This window comes from Sinocyclocheilus rhinocerous, unplaced genomic scaffold (assembly GCF_001515625.1).
Source record: "Sinocyclocheilus rhinocerous isolate Xijiao unplaced genomic scaffold, SAMN03320098_v1.1 scaffold299, whole genome shotgun sequence".
NCBI classification, from domain to species: Eukaryota; Metazoa; Chordata; class Actinopteri; order Cypriniformes; family Cyprinidae; genus Sinocyclocheilus; species Sinocyclocheilus rhinocerous.
In genome coordinates this window covers 884,516-906,627 of record NW_015652998.1, presented here as the reverse complement: position 1 = coordinate 906,627, position 22,112 = coordinate 884,516, and the positions used below count along the sequence as shown (strand labels likewise).

The following is a 22,112-nucleotide window of genomic DNA, read 5'->3' as shown; positions in this document are numbered from 1 at the left end:
TTTTTTCCATACTATGGAAGTCAGTGAGTACAGGCAACCGTTTGGTTACCAACAATGTTCCCTCTAAGCTGCACACAGGACACACGCAAAAAGTAATTTGATTGAATTCTAGTAAATGCAAAATAACTGCAGTCCTTGGGCAAACCGCTATAGAGTTAGATCCGGTGAATGTGGTTTACAGGTTTCATAGAATGAGAATGATGTGCGCCAAATACTTTAATGGCTGCAGACGAAATAGCTCAACAAGAGAGCCAACAAACAAAATGACGTGAAATAAAATGCCATCATGTTTTAAAGAAGAGTGGCTTGATTGAGTGGTGGAAATAACGGATGATGGGCACAGAACGGTAACAAAACTACGAGACTGCCGGTTCCCGCCTCCTCCTTCCTTCCGGAGCTCCTCCGTTGTGCCTCAGTGGCGCAGGTGTCGCGCATTAGCATTTCCTCCACCGGCCTCGCTCGTTCCCACGGCCCCGCCCCTCTCGTCACAGAGACATTTACAGTCCCACACAGGTGTAGTAGTGTGCAAATTCGAGAACATCGGGATGTTTAGATAACATATTTACTTAACAAGATATATAAGAATTCACATGTTCATGTTCTTTGAAAATTTTAGCTTACAGATCTGTTTAAATGACTTAGTTTGTTTTTATATCATATTATATTATAAGCCTAATAAATAACTGACCTCAAAAAGGGAATTCATGAGCAATATCTGCCTCATTTTTTCATATTATATTATATGTTATATTATATTATCAAGAATTGAACTGTTCTGTGAGATTTTTTTAAAAAGTATTTTTAATAGAATTTCTATAACCACAGTTTTACTACAAATACCATGGTTAAACTATGGTTAGTGTAGCAAAACCATGGTTAATTTGTGGTTACCATGGTTTAACTATAGTAACCATGTTTTTTTTTATTTGAGGGAAAAACGTGGTTAATTTTTGTAAGGGACATCAAGGGTCATTAAAGTTAAAAGTTACAAATTTTGTGTGTGTGTGTGCTGTACAGGTGTGGTATAAGAATGTTTTTGCTCAGGTGGACGAAATGTCCACCCAACAGAGAAAAGTTTTGCTCAGCAAGAAAAAAAAAATTGAGAGGGAACATTGGTTACCAACATTCTTCCTTTGTGTGTGTGTGTGTTTGAAAGAAGAAAGAAATTAATAAAGGTTTGGAACAACATGAGGTTGAGTAAATGATGACACAATTTTCAATTTTGGGTGAACTATCTCTTTAAGAGCAGGCTCACTAACACAGATGCCCAACACAAATCACTATAAAATCATGATCTTACCTGAACTTGGCCTGCTCATGGACCCACACATACTCTGGGTTCTTCAGGCTCAGTCTGGCCAGATCTCTGACGGACCTGGTTTGAGTGGCAGAGAAGAGAAGGGTCTGCCGTGTTGTCGGAAGGTTTTCAACAATGGCGTTGAGTGTGTCGGTGAAACCCATGTCCAGAATTCTGTCAGCCTCATCAAGTACTGCCATGGAAGAGGAAGTACGTCATGTTATTTAAAGTAACGCGATGAAAATAAGAAAAGTAAACGCGTATGAACCACCGTTCAAAAGTCTGGGGTCAGTAAAATTCTATTCATTGACGAAAATACTAAGCAGAACAACTGTTTTCAAAATTGATAATAATAAGAAATGGACCTTGAGCACCAAATTAGCAAATTAGAATGATTTCTGATGGATCACGAGACACTGAAAACTGGAGTAATGGCTGCTGAAAATTATGCTTGGCCATCACAGGAATAAATTACCTTTTAAAATAGAAAAAGTTCTTTGTAATACTTAACCATATTCAGTGTATTTTTGATCAAATAAATGCAGATTTCTTTCAAAAACAAAACAAAAATCTTACTGACCCCAAACGTTTGAACAGCAGTGTATTTAAAACATTTTCTAAGCACCATCCTACCTAGCATGTGCAGATTTGAAGCATGAAAGGTGGCCGTCTCGTCCATGTGCTGCAGCAGACGTCCTGGCGTACAGATAATGATATTTGTCCGATGGATCTTTTCCGATTCATCTTTCAGATCCTGCAGTCATTGAAAAAGAATAACCAATTACTACACAATAAAAACCTTGACAAAAAAAATATGCAAGAACCATACTAATCACTAAAGACTAGAGAGACCCACCTTTCCACCAATTACAAGACCGGCAGAAAACTCATGGTTCTTGCCGACCTTCCTCAGCACCTCATAGATCTGGTAGGCCAGCTCTCTGGTGGGAGAGATGATGAGAGCGCCGAGGCCATCCATCGCAGTCCACTGTTCACGATACAAGCACTCCAAAATCTGGAGACAGTCACAGTGCATTAGAGAGGCTTCAAAATTATGTTTGAAGTTTGAAAAACACTGCAGATTGAAAATTTTACAGTAAAAGAGTGTCATCAAGTCTGTCATCATTTACTCACCCCCAATGTTGCTCTAAAAGGTTCATTACATATTTACATAAATATAACATACATAATATCATTCTACATCATGTGACCCTGGACCACAAAACCAGTCTTAAGTTGCTGGGGTATATTTCTAGCAATAGCCAAAAAAACATTGTATGGGTCAAAATTATCAATTTTTCTTTTATGCCAAAAATCATTAGGATATTAAGTAAAGATCATGTTCCATGAAGATATTTTGTAAATTTCCTACTATAAATATATCAAAACTTAAAGTAATATGCATTGCTAAGAACTTCATTTGGACAACTTTAAAGGCGATTTTGATGATGTATAAATCTCAATTTCAGAAAAATTTACCCTTATGACTGGTTTTGTGGTCCAGGGTCACATATTGTAAATATTACGTACTGACATGAATATAAAACAGAACAAAAAAATACAATCTTGTCATTGTCAAATCACTTATCAACTTGACAGAATAATGTTACTGAGTTTAAACTACAACAAACCTCAGAAGTGTATAGAGTGCTGCAGGGATGACATTTTTGTAGGCCAAAACCTGGGAATAAGTTAACATTTTAGCACTTCCAATCTTGTCATTGTCAAATCACTTATCAACTTGACAGAATAATGTTACTGAGTTTAAACTACAACAAACCTCAGAAGTGTATAGAGTGCTGCAGGGATGACATATTTTTGTAGGCCAAAACCTGGGAATAAGTTAACATTTTAGCACTTTCGGTTCCATCATCCTGAATTCAATGGGGTTTCTGAAAGGGTTTTTGGCCAAAAACCTATTACTGATGGGTTTTTGTCAAGAGAACCAGGGTGATGCAAACTTCCAAGTTGGCCTACAAAAACATGTCATCACTGCTCTATTGCTTACCGGGATGAGGAAGGCCAAAGTCTTTCCAGAGCCTGTCTTTGCAGCACCAAGAACATCTCTCCCTTGCAAAGTAAAGCCAATCGTCTGCCTCTGAATCTCCGTGGGCTGCCTGTACTGAGCCTCAAGAAGACCTGATGACATGAACAAGATCATCATTAAGATTAAGAAGATACAAGTGAACTTACTAACATGCAAATAATCAAGATTGCCCACCTTTCAGAGTCTTTTTTGAGAGTGGAAAATCAGAGAACTTCACAGCCTCTTTGGGATTGATCTAGGAAAAGTTACTCGTGTCAAAGCCTTCACAGGAAAATCAAGTGGCATGTTTTAAGATGGATTAGGTGTCTAATGAAGGATATCAGGACTATTATAAATCTCAACAACAACACCACCTAAAATGGAAGACGCAGAACACTGCAACACGTCTGATTACTAAACTTGCCGAATCAAATGAATCCAATATTTATCCTTGATATCTAAACTTTTATATCTGTTATGTGGCCTGTTCTGTCCCAGGACTCAAGAACCACTGACCACCAACAATACAAAACAGTAGGTTTATGTAAAGACCTGTGCTGACAGACTTCCTAATCATCAGCAACACTTCAAGCATGTGATGTGTGTCACACAATATCCAAAAGACTAGTAAAATATGTGCTTGTAAACATTGCTTTGAAATGTCGAAAGACGCAGTTATTCGAGTGACTGATCTGAAGAGCCAGATACCACAACAGCTGCGTAACAGGTACGTAAACACGTGGCAACCCCTAGAAACAAGAACTGTACGAGACGTCAAACATGCTTTGTAATATCAGCCTCATGATATCTCACCTCCGAGTACTTTTTCACCAGCTTCTGAATGTTTTCTCTCTCCACCTCCCAGTCGCGTTTCTTAGTGGTCTTTTGAACTCGTTTGACTATTTTCTTTGTTTTGTTGTATTTCCTTTTCCATTTCTCAAAATTCTTCACAGGGTCATCGGTTATCTGTGTCTCCTCTTTACTCTTTTTCTCCCGCATTTTCACTGTTTCGTTGACTAGGTAGTGTGTAACACCGTAACGACACGTGAATGTTTACTTCGCGAGATGTTTTGTTCGCAGTAAGCTTTGCTGATTAAGTAAATCAGCGCCATCTAACGACCTGGAGCGGTGAACTGCTAACAATTTTTTTTTTTTGCTTAAACTTTTTTTTTTTTAATTTTTAAACTTATACATGCCCCAAAAACGAAATCAATTTGAGAGCTTTCTTGTTTTTAACAAATTCTAAAGATTTGCACAACATTTTAACGTCATTCATCCACTGGTTAAAGTTGGGTTTAGATTTAAACCATCTACATTTATGAATGAAAAACTTTCCAAGACAAATATATATTTTATTTACATCATGAAATGTTTGTCCATTTTTGTCCTATGAATGTTGTTGCTAATCCGATTGTAAAAGATCGGAAAAATCAATATAAATAAATAAAAATCTGCTTAGCATTTAGTATATTGAAAATAATTGTTTTTGTGGCAACAGTGGCATTTTGTATAAAAAAAACTAAAATAAAAAATGTTATGATCAGGACCAATGTTGGTAAAAAAAAAGTGAACATATTTTTATTACAGATTTTTTGTTCCCTAACCACTTCTTTAAATTGACACAAAACACTTAATTAAACGGGTTACATTCAATAATAAAGTTTATTAAAAAACCCACATACATCGTGTATACTGCTTCTAACGGTTTATTTGCAAACCAAATAACATTCTTCTTAAACCAGCAGTAATCAGGAGGGTAAAGCAGAATTTCAGTCATGGCATACAGTCACTTGTATGACCATCCATTGTGAGTGAATACGGTTCTTGTTAGCTATAGGCTTCTCTGATGAGAGGGATTATGGGCCTTTTTTGGATACAAAGGGGACATTTTCATATCTTTAAAATATTATTTAGTATTTATAGGACATCATTTATACAGTGTAAAGGCTATGCCTTGCTCTATCACTGAAATATTAACATATTTACATAAATATAAAACAGAACAAAAATACAAAAGGCAAACCCGGTCACCTCTCTTTTGTAGCAGATTCCAGGCACTTTCCTGTAAACTCATATCAGTGCAGCTGAACGGCACATCTGATAGTTACCAAAATTACATTTGAAAGCCTGCAGTGATGATGCAATATATCTACTGTATATTACATTTTATGTTGTGCTATGGTCAAAATCATGAGCAGTAATTTCAACACATTTATGGCATACAGACAAATCTTCAGTGCAGACTCTCAAAAGACATGCATACAAAAAAAAAATACATTTCATCATCTGTTTAAATGTTAAATCTAAGGGCTCTTTAAAAAGACATATTGAATGACATTGTATGATCTTATATCAAATAAGCAAAACACTTTGGTCCTTTACTAATTTACTGTCTTTTTTTTTTTTTTGCAGAGCTTCATAAAGAAAGTGTCTAACGTATATTTTAGGGAAACTCTTTCTCTAAGATAAAAAACTTCAAACGCCTTTCTGCTCTATACTCACATACTTTTACTGCTGCTTTCTTAAGATTCATAACCACATTCACACAAATACTCTTGACAGTCAAGATTACCGAACTGGTCTCTTTTTACTGCAAAATTATTTCAATTTTGGTTCATCAAAACAAACAAAAAAGTACTCTGGCGGAACCTACTTTAAAGCAGGTGAACTGAAAAATCCAGCGTCTCATTACAGTAACAAACAAAAGGCTCCTCCATCACAGTGAAGAGTTTGTTTGCTCGTAAAGCGTTTATTGTAATGGGTGTCTGTTCTATGGCAAGACCTCTAAAAGAGATCAGAAATCCTGTTCTCCCATCCTCTGTATATGTTTGAGTAATACTGGTCTGGACAGGACAGAAGATGGGACTCTATCATTTCTGGTGATCCTCCTGATGATGATCCTCCAAGTCCTTTCAGGTGCATTCAGCTGTTCAGCTCATGCAGGATAGAGTAAAGGAGGGTGGGACTTTTTTGGGCATTAAAGCTCCATCCTCTGTACACTTGAGTTACAAATCAATGTTATTTCATTTTGGCACAGATGTCTCTCTTTCCTTTGACAGCTTCTTGCTGACTTGTGTTAGGTCCTGTCGAGGAAAATAGAGAGATTGAGCTTAAAATGGTGAGAAACGGATGTGCTACCAGCTGTATGGATGCATGCAGTACCCTCTTTGCCCATGATCCTCTTCTACCCAGGCTACGATCTTCCCTTCCCAGCCAGGCACCACTGCCTCATCCTGGAACACCTGGGAGAAGCCATAGGTCCTTTTTATACATTACACAATATATGTAACATTTTATTTAGATTTAATTTAGCTCAGTGTTTCTCAGCATTTTTAACTAAAAAGTCCCCACTTTTCAAAAACAATATTCAAAGACCCCCTACGTAATTGAAAGTTTGCTGCGGCCCCCTAATAGGCCCTGGCCTTCTGGTTGAGAACCACTGATTTAGATGCTTGAATATATAAAGAAAATATCCTGTTGACTGATTATGTGGCAATACCTCTTCCTTCACAGTGCCGAACTCTGGATCCAGCGCTTTAAAATGGTACTGATAATTGCCTTCCCGATCTACAGCAGCCTTGAAGTCTCGCAGGGTGACCTCCCCAAGCCTGTTGAAGACAATGAAAAATTTCATAGCACATATCTAAAGTTCACCACATTATAGTGATTTAAGGCTGAAGATCCACTCAAGCATAGCAATATATGTGTAACAGAGTCTGACTGACCTCTTGGGGATATTGATCATGAATGGCGTGAGGGAACGGTCAGTAAAGTACAGGACTTTGGTGCATGCTGAAGAGTTTAACGCAGGGCTGCTCTGAGAATGAGCCATTTCTGTAAGAGAGCAGCAGAGATTCTTCACTTTAGTAATGTTTTAAATAGAGATGCATCGTTTTTCCAGAACGAGTCAGATACCGATACTTTTATTTTTGGAACTTGCCGATACCGATATTGTAATTTTAAAAATATTTGGTACAGAAACCCCCCCCCCTAAAAAAAAAGAAAAAGAAAAAAAGAATCACAGTTGGCTTCATTTAGTAAACAGATATTTCCGTTAGTTATTTTCACACTTAATTATACCTGTTAAAATGTATTGTACAAGCTTTTGTGTTTTTCACTGTTCATTTTATTGTTCTGTGGTATTTCATCTTTAATTTAATAGTGCATTAGAGCTGCTCCATTGCAGTGGCTCAGTACTGTAATCACAAGGCGTTTTCCTGTAATAATGTATAACCACTCGTTATACATAAATCTTTTAACAGCGTTGAACATATTTTCTGAAATATGACACGTTTTTATCATCTGGAACATTCTGCGACTTATAATTCCAAAGCGACTCATATAATGCTGTTAACGTCAAGCAAGTTGCGCGCACACACTTGTATTGGTGCAGAATGAAAGGCACGTATAGCCTAGCGTATTTCACACAGGCTGCTAGTTTCACTTTCGCTTTAAATAAAGTTGTGTATGCTTGACGTTTAAAATAAATGTTGTTTATAGTGAATGCCCCAATAATTTTTGTTGGTTTTTATATTTACAATTCAGTTTTAATCCAAATGATGCGTGTGCCAAGTGAGCGAACAGCAGTCAAGATAATGCAACAGAAGTGCACGCGCTCTCGCTCTCTTCTTACCGCCAAGTAACTTTAGTATTTTTGAATGTTTAACATTATATTAATTACATACATGTACTTCAGAGACACCCTTAATCTCTAATAACTACATTCTGCTCTCTGTTGTTCTGTTGTCTGTGTTTCTTTGTCTGGACACAACACTGTTCACGCGTTGTGCGGTATTGGTTTTTGGTATCGGAGCATTTTAATGAGTACAAATACGAGTACAGGAGTGCAGTATCGGGCCCGATACCGATAAAGGTGCATAGTTTTAAATAACCAGCAATATACCTACTGAGAAACCACACAAGTACAAATTATGTTAATTTTTATTTTAACAGTTCTGTCATTTCCTGTACTGAGGTGTTTTGGGATTAAGATGTATGCTTACTTGAAGTAGGAGGCCAGGAGTCTCGATCTGAATGAGATGATTTATGTCCTGGAGATTTGCCTCGGGTCTACAAAGAAACAGACTGATTTGAGAACAGAATTCTGGGACAATGTAGATCAGGTGCAAAACCTGCTGTGTGAGAATGGATAAACATTCCTCGTACCCTCCTCTCCTTTTTGTGGCGTGCTTCCAGGTCATAGAGGCGATCCATCAGGCTGGCCACACCTTGCTCAAGGGTGTCCAGAGTGTGATGCTGAGGGTCGTGACCTCCAAAGCTGTTCCTCAGACTACGCAGAGCATCTCTTACTAACTGCAGCTCCTCAGCCTATAAGAGAAACACTTACATATATCTCTATAGATATAAAATAATTTAAAAAAAGGCTTCAGGCTTATTTACCCCATGGTGTGGTTTTGATGTTGTGACGGGTGGGTGTGAGTAGCCATTGTTTTGCGAGCCAGGAAGCTGAAACAGATGACAGGGTGACAAGTCTTTACTTGAAACTTTAATAATTTAGGGGAAAAAAAGCACTAAACATACTCTGCAATATGTGAAAACAAACAGCTGTGGGGAGAATTGTGTATTATTTATAGGCATGTTACCTCCTCTGTCTCATGGCTCATTAACACTTTGAGAATACTCTCCTTGTGTTCCAGCTCTCTCTGCAGGCAAGCCTGAGAAACACAGAAACATTCTCATTCACACTGAACTGCTCTATAAAAGCAAGTGCAGAAGTCTTCAGCAACATAACGAGGTAACAGATAAATTATTAGGGCTCAATAATAAGGATTTTTTTTCTGCTGGGGCAGTCAGGCCTGTACTTGCCCTGGTGATATTTTTACCTGCAAAAAAAACTCAAAAAAAGAAAAACTGCATGTTTTTAAATTAAGTTTTAAAAGCATTTACATTCAATTTAACATATATTTATAGAATACTACAAATATTTTCTTTATACATTTATATTTTTATGCATTATATATTATGAGTTATTATATATTTATAACACATTGTAGATATTAATATTACTTTATTAAATGACATATTTACAAAAATACATTTACATTTACAAGCATACTTGAAGTTTTTAATTATATTTCTATTTTCATTCATTACATTTTTAATTATTATATATGTATTGCACATTGTAGATATTAATATTACTGTATGAGCCAAATTTGCACAAAAAAAAAAATTTACATTTAACTTAATTTACAACTAGAAGCATACAAGAAGCATTTGTGATTATACATTTCTATTTTTATACATATATTTTAATTATATATTTATTACATATTTTATACATTACTATTAAATGAGAAAATTTAAGATAAAATTTTATGTATATATTTTTTTCACATTAAATACTAATTTGCAATAACAGCTGTACATTTGACTTGACATGCATAAATTCCTCAACAAATGAATAACTATCCTGCATTTCCATTTCCATTCCCATCATGCAGTTCTCCTTCACAGCTGCTATGGTAGTTGAGTCTGCAGGACTGTGTTTGATGTTGTACCTGCTGGCTGCTGCTGTCTGTCAGCTTGCGCAGTGCCTCATCCAGCTTCAGCTGTTGCTGCTGCAGAAGTCGATCCTTTTGGCCCAGTTCTTTCTGTAAGTTTACATTTGTTATAGGAAGAGATGTGGTATAACTAGCAAAGCTTTATTATGAAAATCAGCATTTGATTAGAAAAAGCATTCTTTAATGTGGGGGATACTACATAATCGCTTTTTAAGATACAATCTACTCATACTTTAAAGCACAACTACAGTCAAGCTAACCTTTTGAAAAATAAGTTAGCATCACTACAAGCTACTAATAAAAACTAGTAACAAGACTGAAGCTTAAAAGTAATATATTTCTAAATGTATAACTATCAGATAATAGTTTACTTTATTCATTTAGCAATCAGAACAAATTAATATAATCTGACATATAAACAACAAGGATCTCAATTAAGGTTGCAACATTAAACATTAATTACCACTAAATATCAATAGAACTAGAAAAAAACTATAATTTATATAAAAACAACTGAAAACACACTAATGAACAGGAGAATTAGAATACATATGATTAATTATGGTAAAATGCTTTTAATAAACATATTATATTTTGTATATACAAAACAAGACATGCCTTATATTCGCTGAGAAGTCTGTTCCTCTCCTCTAGCTTCCTCTGTAGCTCAGCCTGAGAAAATATACACAGATAATAACTGACAACTGGTCTCAGATATACTATAACTGAAACGAAATTAATATGCATAGCATAAAGACAAAAATGTCAGGTCTCAGTTGCATGCGCTCACACTTTGTCCTGCCAGCTCATCTTTGGCCATACTGGTGCGCAGGAGTTCCTGTTTGAGCTGCAGGACTGAGGACTCCTGCACAGCCATTCGCTGCTGAAGAGCATCCTGATGACACAGGAGGGGGTTAATCAATCTCAACTCACATATCTAACTTGTTTATATTAGTCTGAAATATAAATAAGTTGAATTCTTCATTATGTAAGTGTGAGGGTCTTATTTCATAGGCATGTGGAGTTTGGAGGTATGCAAGACTTACTTTCACTCCCTGCAGGTTGCGAGCCTCCTGTTTGAACCTCAACAGCTCCCTCTGCATGTAAATATAATATAAATAAGAAAAACTCAAGAGACTTTACAGCATGAATTGAAACTTTGAAACATTGAAACAGCATGACAAGATCAGCACATACATAGTAGTAACTACATAGTTTGTTCGGTCAGATCAACTTCTCGACCAACTTCTCTTGCACTGGCTGAAAGGGTCATTCATCCCTTTAGACTTCATCTGGACAAGCTCCTGTTGCAGGGTGTCAGTCACCTTAGAGCGGCCTGCCATCTTGCAATCTCAGTGAAAACTGGAGGACTGCTGCCAGTTAAATAGGGTTTGTCATATAATTAAGGAAATTAGCTCCAGGTGGCAGATTAACACCAATAACTTGGAGGTATCTGTAAGTGTTCTCTAATTTTGATCAGAGTTCTTTTTCAAATATCTCATTTAAGTTTTTTTATACTGTGCTTCAGAATACAATTAATTTATGAAATATACTTAAAAAAACTGGCCTTCTACTCCTATTAGGATAACTTCAAATAGGACTAAGCAGTGACCTTGGAAATTATAGGGTGTTCTCTAATTTTGATCTCCACTGTGTGCATGCATATATATATTACTGTTCATAATATTACAACAATACATAATATTACAATTCAAAGTATGTATTCTATTTTACTATATTTTAAAATGTTATTTATTCCTGCAATAACAAAGCTGAATTTTTAGCAGCCACTCGAGTCTTCAGTGTCACATAATCATTCAGAAATCATTCTGATATGCTAATTTGGAGCTCAAGAAACATTTCATATTTTTATCAATGTTGAAAAAATATTCCCAATATCTTTGTGGAAACCAAAAAATTCCCAAATTTTTTGGGGAAACCGTTTTTTTTTTTTTTTTTTTCAAGATTCTTTGGTTAATAGAAAGTTCAAAAGAACAGCATTTATTTTAAATAGAATTCTTTTAAACATAATGAATGTTTTTATTGTCACTTCTGATTCACTTAAAACTTATGGATAAAAGTATTACATTCTCAAAAAAGCCCAGCCCAGAACAAAAACACTGTGAATGCCCACCTTTAGTTCTTGACTCTCCGCCATGCTCTGGTCCAGGCGACTTCGTATTACAACCTATAGCACAACAACAAGGGGTTTTTTGCTACTTCAGGACAAAACCACCATAACTACAGCACACTTATTACGCTAAACACAGAAGGAACTGGTTTACACGACAAATTAACAGAAAACAAAAGAAATAGAAGAGAGAAACAGACACTGTAGGAGAGAAGGAGAGAAACCGATACCTGCGTCTCTCCCACAAACAAAGCAAAGTTCACTGTGAGAGTAACATGATCTGCCCTGACAGAACTTAGTGAAAGAGCAGGAGAGAATGAGAGAGATGGGGGGGAGGGAGGGGCATAAGAAGTCACATATTATCAAGAGCGAGGGATATGCAGGATATGGAAGAAAAGGGGCCAATTTGGGGTAAAACAAAACCGTGACAGAAATAAAAATACGCACCAGTTGCTGCTCCGCATTTTCAACTCCCTCACCCAGACTGAGCAACACCTCCTGCTCATCCTCAGGTAATGAACCGCGGAGAAGGAGGGCCTATAAAACACACAAAAACATCTGTTAAATGCCACAAGCTCTCTAGAAGCAATTCAAACTAAATTAGGAGATGATATATGTTAGTGTCACCTGTAGGCTAGACACCATTTTCCGTGCCTCCTGCATCTCCCTCTCCAACTGCTCCTGCTGCTCACACAGTTTGTCCTCCCAGGTGCAGCCACCAGCTAGACTATCATGCCCCGAGACAATGGCCTGGTCACACAGGGCCAATTTCACTGTGTCCTCTAATGGTAAACAGAGATAGATCATGAGTGTTGTATGTGGATGAGACCATCGATGTCCAGATGATTGACTGATAGGAATCAATACCTGACTTAATAGTTTTCTCCCTGGACAAGGTGTCTAATAGTCCTGCCTTCACATCTGATAGGCTGACAGAGTCTTTGGGAGTGTGGGTGGGGCTCGGTGAACTGAGGCTGTGAAAATAAACCAAAAACATACAGTTATTGATATTGGGCTAAACTTTACAGTCAAGTCAACATTAGTCTAACACACGGCTTTTTATTGTGCTGTATTTTTTATATTTTATTTATATATTTGATATATATTTACTATTTGTTTTCTCATGAATTAAATTATATTAAATTTACTGATGTATAGATAAACTTTACGGTCAAAGTCAAATTTTGTCTATTTATTTTTTGTCTATTTATATTAATTTTGTCTCCATTTATGTTTTCATAAATTAAATTAAATTAAATTAAATTAAATTAAATTGTTTCTGGCTCATCCTAACAGTATATTTTAATTGTGCTTTAAAAAATAAATTATTTGACTATAATTTCTAATCCATACAAAACACTTGCAAGAACAGTTTGGTAAAAAAAAAAAAAAAAAAAAGGTCATTATTTACTCCCCCTCATGTTGTTCCAAACCTGTACGACTTTATATAAGATGACTTCATATAAGATATTTTGAAGAATGTTTACACTGTTTTGTTCTATACAACAACAAATAAATTGACCTCAGGAAAAAACAACAACAACAACAACAACAACCAACCAAGCAAGCAAACAATTGCATAAAATTGTCATAAAAGAAGTTCATACGCTCCATTACAGGTTACAGAGTACAGACTGAAAAATGTTATGCCTTGTATAGGCAAAGTGCAGCGTACACTCCCTTCTATGAGTTTGGAAAAACATGAGGCTGAGTAAATGATGAAAAAAAGCTTTTTTGTTTGAACATCCCTTTAAATGATGAAGAATGTGAAGAATGTTTACACTGTTTTGTTCTATACAACAACAAATAAATTGACCTCAGGAAAAAACAACAACAACAACAACAACCAACCAAGCAAGGAAACAATTGCATAAAATTGTCATAAAAGAAGTTCATACGCTCCATTACAGGTTACAGAGTACAGACTGAAAAATGTTATGCCTTGTATAGGCAAAGTGCAGCGTACACTCCCTTCTATGAGTTTGGAAAAACATGAGGCTGAGTAAATGATGAAAAAAAGCTTTTTTGTTTGAACATCCCTTTAAATGAATTCCACTTATTGCAAAATTATCATGGAGATGTTCCAAGAGTGAGTTACAATATCACAAAGACAGACGCTTTTGTTTATGTTTATCAGGTGCTGCATCTGGTTTCTCAGAAAGGCAGAGCTAGATAAAAATAAACAGTCCTGAAGCACAGGAGGAAAGTGCCTTTTAAAACCAGTTACCATGGAGACCCTTTGCAGATATGAACAGCCAATTCTGTCAGGATCTGCTCTTGTGTTTGATCTGATTCCCTATCAATAATGCACGGTTAATCCGTTTCAAAGGCACAGGCTTATGAGCCAATGTCTTGCATGCATGAAAATCATAACACCTTCAGTTTGAAAATTACAATACAGCATTTCTGTATCGGTGTCAAACATGTGTTCTTAAATATACAGTATTAAAAATACAGACTCTTCAATGACACATTTGCTTCAAAAAATTCTATAAAAACATTGTAAAATCATTTAACGTAAATTGAGGTTTAATCCAAGTCTCCTGAGGTGGGACAGTTGTTTTATGTAAAGAAAATATTTAGTTTAATGTTTATTCGCATACAGTATAAACAAAGAGCACATTAAATATGGTAAAATAGAAACTAAACCATACTTTGCACATCAAACAAGCACATCGGAGTTTCCAGTTACTATATTTGCATTATTTACAATGTCTTTATGAACTCTGTGAAGTGTCAAAGTTTTGGAGTAATGGACTTTCAATGGAGGGACAGAAATTTTGTGTTTCATTAAAAATATCTTTATTTGTGTTTTGAAAATGAACCGTCTTATGGGTTTGAAACGACATGAGGCTGAGTGATTGATGACAGAATTTTTATTTTTGGGTGAACTAACCGTTTAATATTACGCTAAAAATTCCAGATCAGCATATTGGCTTCTATAAACACAGCCATAGATGGTCTAAAGCACTAAGATAAGCGAATTTGCTTGTGGCATCAGATTGTCACATTTACTGTTGCTCTGCGGAATTTCACTGGCGAATTCCAATCATTTCAATTGAAATCCATGTGATCAGTGGTTTGCTTGAAGGCAAAAAAAATTCCCCATTCAGATTTTGCTCATATTCAAATTGATCACATGAATTTGCAGCGCTGAACAACAGAAAGCTGCTTGGTTTGAAAGTGACTTCTCTGTGAGAATTTTTTTTCAACAAAATTTCTCTAATGTGCATGTATGCAAGTATTGTATGGTAGGAAATTGGGGAAACTATGAATAGAGAGTATATTTCTGTCAGTTTCGGTTTTCCACATGCATTAAACTAGTGGAAGAGTGAAGGCCTGACACCATAATGTCTTTCAGGCCCTGGAGCGTAGGATACGGATCTAAACTCAGTCCATGATGGGTCAATCCAAGTGCAGCCCTGGCAGACCTGCCTGTGAGGGGACAGCACAAGCTTGCAGCTCCAACAACCTCACTCCTTCTCGGTCTACTATCATGAGGCATACAAATTTGAACCCTCCCGCATCAGTTGTTCTCCAAACTAAGTCACAAAAATGAAAGGACAGTCCTGCACCCTTTGACACAAATGACCTTCAGATTAGACAGAGGGTGACGATGCTGTCATTATCAATGCTGGACTTATATTGGGGAATAAATCCCATCCACCTCATTGGTTCCATTCAGTTACGGTGACATTTCCACCAACACACAGAGCGAATGGATCTCGCCTGGGTGACCTTTGGAGGATTCATGTTTATTTTCAGACAGATTAAGGCCTGAGGTTTCCCAAGTCAATTTGCATTGTGTGGATTTGGTGCAGTGAAAAACAAAACAAAACAGGCAGAGCATATCATGCCTGGAAATCTCCAAACTTTTTTGAGCTCTGCAAATGATTTGTGTTCTGTGTGTGATGGATGAAGACAAAATGGCAAGGCTGTCGTTTTAACAAAGCAACAATGCTTCTTCTCGAAAGAAACAGCGCACTTGTTCTTTTTTCTTTTTTGTTTAGTGTGTATGTTGTACTGGCTCTCATTGTCCTAATCCAGGCTGCGGACTGCAGAGATCCTGAAAGAGACGGCCTGTCGCACTCCACATTACTCTCTTTGTTTTATTTTTCTCACGTTGTGGGGAGGGGGAAGGAGCGGACTGTTCTCTTTCAAAACCAAATCCAGCTCCCTCCTGATTGTGATCCACACAGACACTAAAGACCCTCACTTATTCAGTTCAGTACTCCACACAGTTTCTTTCTCTTTTCAGTGCTGCATTTGCCAAAGAAAAACATCAATTAATAGATGGATACAGAGTAAACTGAAACTCATGTGATCTAAACTAAACTGGAAAATCCCTCACTATTTATTAAAGTGACATGTCACATTAAGAGTTTTGTACTGATCTTTGAACCACTGTTCGCAAATCAAGACTCTAAAAACAATGTGCGTATTGATGTGAAACAGCTACTTCAACAGACAACATAAGACTTAAACTAAAGGGTTTATTAAAAAGACAACAAGAAAAAAAAAAAATACATTTGTACTTTTCCTGACAACCTATCCTAACAAACCATACATCGATGGAAAGCTTATTTATTCAGCTTTCAGACGACGTATAAATCTCAGTTTCAAAAAATTGACCCTTATTGACTGGTTTTGTGGTCCAGGGTCACATATTATTTTGTCTAAATAAATTACAAATAAAACACTAAAAATAATCATTTTAAATGCTACCAGTGACATTACATAAAAGAACATTAATTTGCAAAAGATTACATTACATTAAAAGATTACATCTTTAGTGTTTTTAGAAATTAACTTTAAGTGAGTGTTAGATGACGGTGAAGGTAATCTAAATGTAAAAACAGCAGAAATGAGCATGCACAATTAAATATCTAGTACCAGGCAATACAGATCAATTTTAAAACATAGTACTGATATACGTATTGTGCATCCATTAAAGCAGGGGTCTCCAACCTTTTTAACACCACAGACCGGTTACGTTTGGAATATATTCTCGCGGACCGGCTGTATATATACAGTATATTAGGCTATTACATAATATTATAATAGCATTATAAAGTGGTTCAACGCATTATATTATGTTTTTTTTTTTTTTGAGTCACAGATCGGACTATTTTTTCAGATAAGCAAGAAAAAACATATTTAAAGCACAGAGAATGACAATGCCGTGAAGGATTTTTGACAGGCTAATTTTATGTGTATGTATAGGCAACACAATGTATTTCCGCGCTATCTGAAACACGTCTCTATGCTTGTGCGCTCTTTGATTGTGTGCGAGAACAGCGCGTGGGTAACGAATTGAGCTCTCTATCGTTTCTTATTCTTGTGGTTTAAAATTGCTTGTACGTGTAAATTGGCAAATTAATCTGCGAATCCCGTGCGTGCCAAACGGTAGGGGTCTCATCCGTACATATTACGGATCAACTGTGATCCGTTTAAAGGGGTCATATGATGTTGCTAAAAAGAACATTATTTTGTGTATTTGGTGTAATGAAATGTGTTTATGCGGTTTAAGGTAAAAAAAACCCACATTATTTTCCACATACTGTACATTATTGTTTCTCCTCTATGCCCCGCCTTTCTGAAACGCATCGATTTTTACAAAGGGATCAACTGCGATCCGTTTAACTCCTAATATGTGACGGATCAGAGCAATCTTTCATTTACTTATTTAACATGAAATTGTCAAATTGCTACTCCATATCAATCGCATACAAAGAAAATACAGAATAATTAGAACAATCATTAACATAAATAAATAACAGAGTGTCATATCTATACACATTTTTCCCAGAACGTTCTTGCGACCCGGTAGCAATTCTTCCACGGCCCGGTAGTGGGTCGCGACCCGGTGGTTGGGGACCTCTACATTAAAGTCCAGAACAGGTTACACATGGATGTTTAATACTTAGGTTAGGTGGTGTTTTAAAAGTACGATGAAAAGTAATAGTGATGCTTAGCAAGCACCACTCACAAGACACTTAAGGTCCGTTTACACCAAGAATGATAACTATAAGGATAACTAGAACAATAACTATATTAATATCTGCACCAAGGCACGATAATGTTCTGCTATTATAAGTGCACACTGCATTTATGTCGTCTGTCACTTTAAATGTTTGAGCTCTTTAAAGCATGATAGATTCTGTTTGGCTGTCAAGGTTTTAAAAACATTCTGAAAATGATTCCAATGACATTGTGGTGTGGACTTCCCTATCATAGAATTAGAATGATTATTAAAACTTTACAGTTATCATTACAGTTATCGTCCTTAATGTGAACGGGCCTTTAGATGTCAAAAACCTCAGATTCAGTGTTTAACTGGCTGCTCAGAGGACATGAAATATAACACATTCAGCACTGTACAACTAAGGCATTTCAACTGGCCTTGAAGTGTACAATATCAGCAATTGCTATTGCTGAAACATCCTTTATTCATAGCAAAGACGGATGGAAAACGACAGCTATAGAATGACTGTCTGATTCCACTGAATAGGAATCAAAGCGAATTCACAAAGCGTTCTTCTAGTTATAAATAAAGATCCGCTATGGCTGTTTTCTCTGGATGAAACACAAGCCTGCGCTGAGATCCTTCCTATGCAAAGTGTTCTCACCATTCTTTTTGAAATGCAAAACAAAAAGAAACAAGTATAATGTGCTCCATTTTTCATAAGCTACTGCAGCATGCACTGACTGGGTTTTATATAACCACTGATTGAATGCAATGGGAACATACAGAACTGTTGCTGTATGGTGAAGCCTGCTCTGATGATTCAGTCTGGCTTCAGAGTCCCAGCAGTAAACCCAATAATCTCTTTAACAGAGCTTTCCAAAACATCTTCTCCCCTGATAAATATTACTGGATCTCAGAACATTTTCTCACATCTCCCACACAATCGCATATCAAACTGCAAAAATGACCAACAAGTGGTCCAATGCAAATAAACAAGTTCTGCTCTGAGATTCTCACACGAGATTAGTCAGTCTGAAGGGTCATTAGATGATTCTCATGAGAGCTCATCAGATGCACGTCACAAAACCAGAAGTCATTTGGTGGGGTGGCAGGAAGCTCATTAAAGTATATTTACGCTCCAGAATCAGTAATTGGGCACAGGAGCCTGTGTTATTTAAAGAAAAAGGCCAGCAGATGCAAAACGTCAACATAACGGAAATTCTCGGCTGCCAAGGTGAGAGTTCAAGATTTATTTCACATCTGGGAGGCTGTTTTGAAGAGAAAAGGCTGAGCAGACATATCCGGCATTCTTTGTACTGTTGTAAGGAAAACAAACTGCTTTACAGCAAAACGAGAGAAATATTCTTCCTAGATTTCTTGTCAAATCCACATGCATTCAAGGCACTTCAAAGTGTCTGACTGAGTGAAATATTGTGCTGTGTGTCAATGACAGATGCCAATGACACAAAATTGGATCCTAAAGCACAGCACAGGTGGCACTGACATACAGTACAAAACAGGATTCAAAATCTTGTATGTGAGCTACAGTACAAAAGTAAATTGGGTCAGATCCTCTAAAGAAGTCACAGCTGTCATTCACAGCCACAGGCTTTCGTCACCTCAGCCTGCCAACGCCTTCTAATAAATGAATTCTGTTAGATTGTTTTGCTTCTAATGGCTGTCAATGTGAACCTGATACTGAGAAGCAAAGGACAGCATCAGTAAAATTGAGTTGGTGAGTGAAATCTATTAGTCAAACTTGACTTTAATAAAAAAATATACAATAAATATATATATATATATATATTGCTAAAAATACTTGCAAATGTGCTTGTCATAGAACTGCCAAGCGTTAAAGTGTTTATTGAAGGGACAATTTACCCAAAAAATGAAAATTCTGTCATCATTTACTTGCACTTAAATTGTTATAAACCTAAATATTTGACCATTAACTTCTATTGTATAGACAAAAAACAGAGACATTTCAAAATATCTTCATGTTCCACATACGAAATAAAGGCAATAAGTATTTTGGAGCAACATAAGGGTGAGTAAATGAACTATTCCTTTAAAACATCACAAATATGCTGCAATAGTGTCTTACCATTTGATTTGTTTGGCTCCCATTTCGGCACTCTCTAGAAACTCTCTAGCCCTCTGCACCACGTTTATTCATCCATAGACCATAAGGAAGTCTAGACATCAGCATCGTTCTTACAGACAACTTCTTTAGAGTCCTGCCTCAGCATGCAGTGTCTACAGCGTTACCACTCGTTTGCTAACTAGCTCCTCTTAATCACCATGCTTGGAACTGACAGTGGATCCTATCTGTGAGTTCAAAGCCTCTTCAGATGCACCTGACGTTGTCCATATGGAAATCCTGTTTTCAATCCGTCCATGGTGACAGTAGACAGCGGCACTGCTCTGTTACCAAGGCAGCTGCATCCTGCTCCCCTCCTCTCCGGCTGTGAGTTGGGCTAATTATTCTTCTCAGTTCAACCGGTTCACAGACGACTCCTTCACTTCATAAAGCTCTCCATCGCTGAGATCCGTGTGTCCCTGTCTAGTTCTCGCGCTCCCTCCCTCACTAGCTCCTCTTTTTCTGTGCGGAGATGTTAGACTCAGTCCGGCCTTCCTCTGTTTACCCTCCCCCTCCAGCCCTCCCTCTATTTCGTCTTCTCTCTCTGTCCTGCCTCTCTCCCCATCTGTTAGGACTGGTATTTTGATGGAGGGGGAGCTGGTACAGGACTGTCTGGCTTGTAGGTGGGCTCAGATCTGCTCTGGACAGTTTACTACAGCATAATGCATTTCTGATTTAACACAACATTCACACATAACTTTCTTTCACAGAGAGTAGGCATAAAATAAATCACAAAATTGCTATAATTACATACATTCTAAAAAATAATTCAGTGGATCTGTTGCCACTAAATTTAATGCATTAGTGCAAGTTAAAAATTCCAATTTATTGATTTAATTAAACATTAAGTTTTAAAAAAAAATTTTATGAGTTGTCTTGATATCTTAATGTTAGTTGAACTTAATTTCAGAAGAAGTTGCCTTAACTCAAAAAAATTGATGCAAACTGTTGCGTTAATTTTTTTTGTTGCGTCCAAACAATATTTTTTAGAGTGTAGGATTAGATAACATAACATTATGTACATGCTTCAAAAGTTTGAGATAATTTGGGGTAATTTTTTTTATGTTTTTGAAAAGTCTTATGCTCACTTTATAGCTTAATTTTGTAATATAATAATTTCAGAAACAAAAATATTGTGAAATATTACTACAATTTAAAATATCTGTTTTCCTTTTTAATATATTTTAAAATGTAATTTATTCCTGTGATGGCAAAGCTGAATTTTCAGCAGCCATTACTCCAATCTTCATTGTCACATGATCTTTCAGAAATCATTCTAACATGATAATTTGGTGCTCAGGAAACTTTTCTTTATATTAACAATTTTGAAAACAATGCTGCTAACTATTTTTGTGAAAAACCACAATACATTTTTAGGATTATTTGATGAATGGAAATTTCCAAAGAACAGTCATTTTTTGTAACAATATAGAACTCTTTGCTGTCATTTTTGCTCAAATTAATGCCTCTTTTAACAACATTCAAGTATTTGGTTTTCTTTTACAGAGGGTGGGCATTATTTTTTGCCCATATTAGCTAATACTATTTAATTATGCACAATAAATGTGCACAATATGTAAACAAGTTGTTTCACTTAAAATTCTAACATTATTTGAGAAAAAAAAAAGTGTATTGTCCATTGACTGGGCTGCTGGTAGATTTGGTAAATGATTGAAAGGAGAGCAGACACAGACCTAGGCTGATTTATCAGCCAAGCTGATATATTGGTCTGTCACTACTCTTTATTAAAGGGGTCATATGATGCGATTTCAATTTTTCCTTTCTCGTTGGAGTGTTACAAGCTCTTGGTGCATAAAGAAGATCTGTAAAGTTGCAAAGACTAAAGTTTCAAATCCAAAGAGATATTCTTTATAAAAGTTAAGAGTCAGCCACGCCTACCTAAAACGGCTCGTTCTAACACGCCCCCACATGTCTACGTCACGATGTGCGAAGATTTGCATAACACCGCCCAAATGTTCACGCAAAGAAAGAAGGCATAACTTTTATTCTCGCTGTAGTATTGTAG

General features: G+C 36.5%; 2 protein-coding genes across 5 annotated transcripts in view; both read right to left on the bottom strand.

Annotated features, from left to right (window-relative positions):
• The window catches only part of LOC107715330 (probable ATP-dependent RNA helicase DDX10), a 26,912-nt gene extending 22,489 nt beyond the window's left edge, over window positions 1-4,423 (bottom strand). Inside the window, exons 1-6 of the mRNA XM_016521421.1 lie at window positions 4,137-4,423; window positions 3,519-3,579; window positions 3,306-3,436; window positions 2,154-2,312; window positions 1,931-2,051; window positions 1,301-1,490 (exon numbers count right to left, since the gene is read on the bottom strand). Of these exons, the coding sequence (XP_016376907.1) occupies window positions 1,301-1,490; window positions 1,931-2,051; window positions 2,154-2,312; window positions 3,306-3,436; window positions 3,519-3,579; window positions 4,137-4,322 (848 nt within the window). The 5' untranslated portion in view covers window positions 4,323-4,423. The remainder of the gene's footprint in view (window positions 1-1,300; window positions 1,491-1,930; window positions 2,052-2,153; window positions 2,313-3,305; window positions 3,437-3,518; window positions 3,580-4,136) is intronic.
• Window positions 4,424-4,979: 556 nt separating this feature from the next.
• Window positions 4,980-22,112, bottom strand: part of LOC107715327 (dixin-A-like) — a 28,047-nt gene continuing 10,914 nt past the window's right edge. For 3 of the 4 annotated variants that reach the window (XM_016521417.1, XM_016521418.1, XM_016521416.1), the window contains exons 6-21: window positions 12,846-12,952; window positions 12,606-12,760; window positions 12,426-12,515; window positions 11,982-12,035; window positions 10,894-10,944; window positions 10,638-10,742; window positions 10,466-10,519; window positions 9,845-9,937; window positions 8,927-8,998; window positions 8,724-8,789; window positions 8,490-8,651; window positions 8,327-8,393; window positions 7,049-7,157; window positions 6,823-6,931; window positions 6,486-6,565; window positions 4,980-6,406 (exon numbers count right to left, since the gene is read on the bottom strand). In XM_016521417.1, the coding sequence (XP_016376903.1) occupies window positions 6,400-6,406; window positions 6,486-6,565; window positions 6,823-6,931; window positions 7,049-7,157; window positions 8,327-8,393; window positions 8,490-8,651; window positions 8,724-8,789; window positions 8,927-8,998; window positions 9,845-9,937; window positions 10,466-10,519; window positions 10,638-10,742; window positions 10,894-10,944; window positions 11,982-12,035; window positions 12,426-12,515; window positions 12,606-12,760; window positions 12,846-12,952 (1,381 nt within the window). In that variant the 3' untranslated portion in view covers window positions 4,980-6,399. The remainder of the gene's footprint in view (window positions 6,407-6,485; window positions 6,566-6,822; window positions 6,932-7,048; window positions 7,158-8,326; window positions 8,394-8,489; window positions 8,652-8,723; window positions 8,790-8,926; window positions 8,999-9,844; window positions 9,938-10,465; window positions 10,520-10,637; window positions 10,743-10,893; window positions 10,945-11,981; window positions 12,036-12,425; window positions 12,516-12,605; window positions 12,761-12,845; window positions 12,953-22,112) is intronic. The other variant, XM_016521419.1, reaches the window with a different exon arrangement.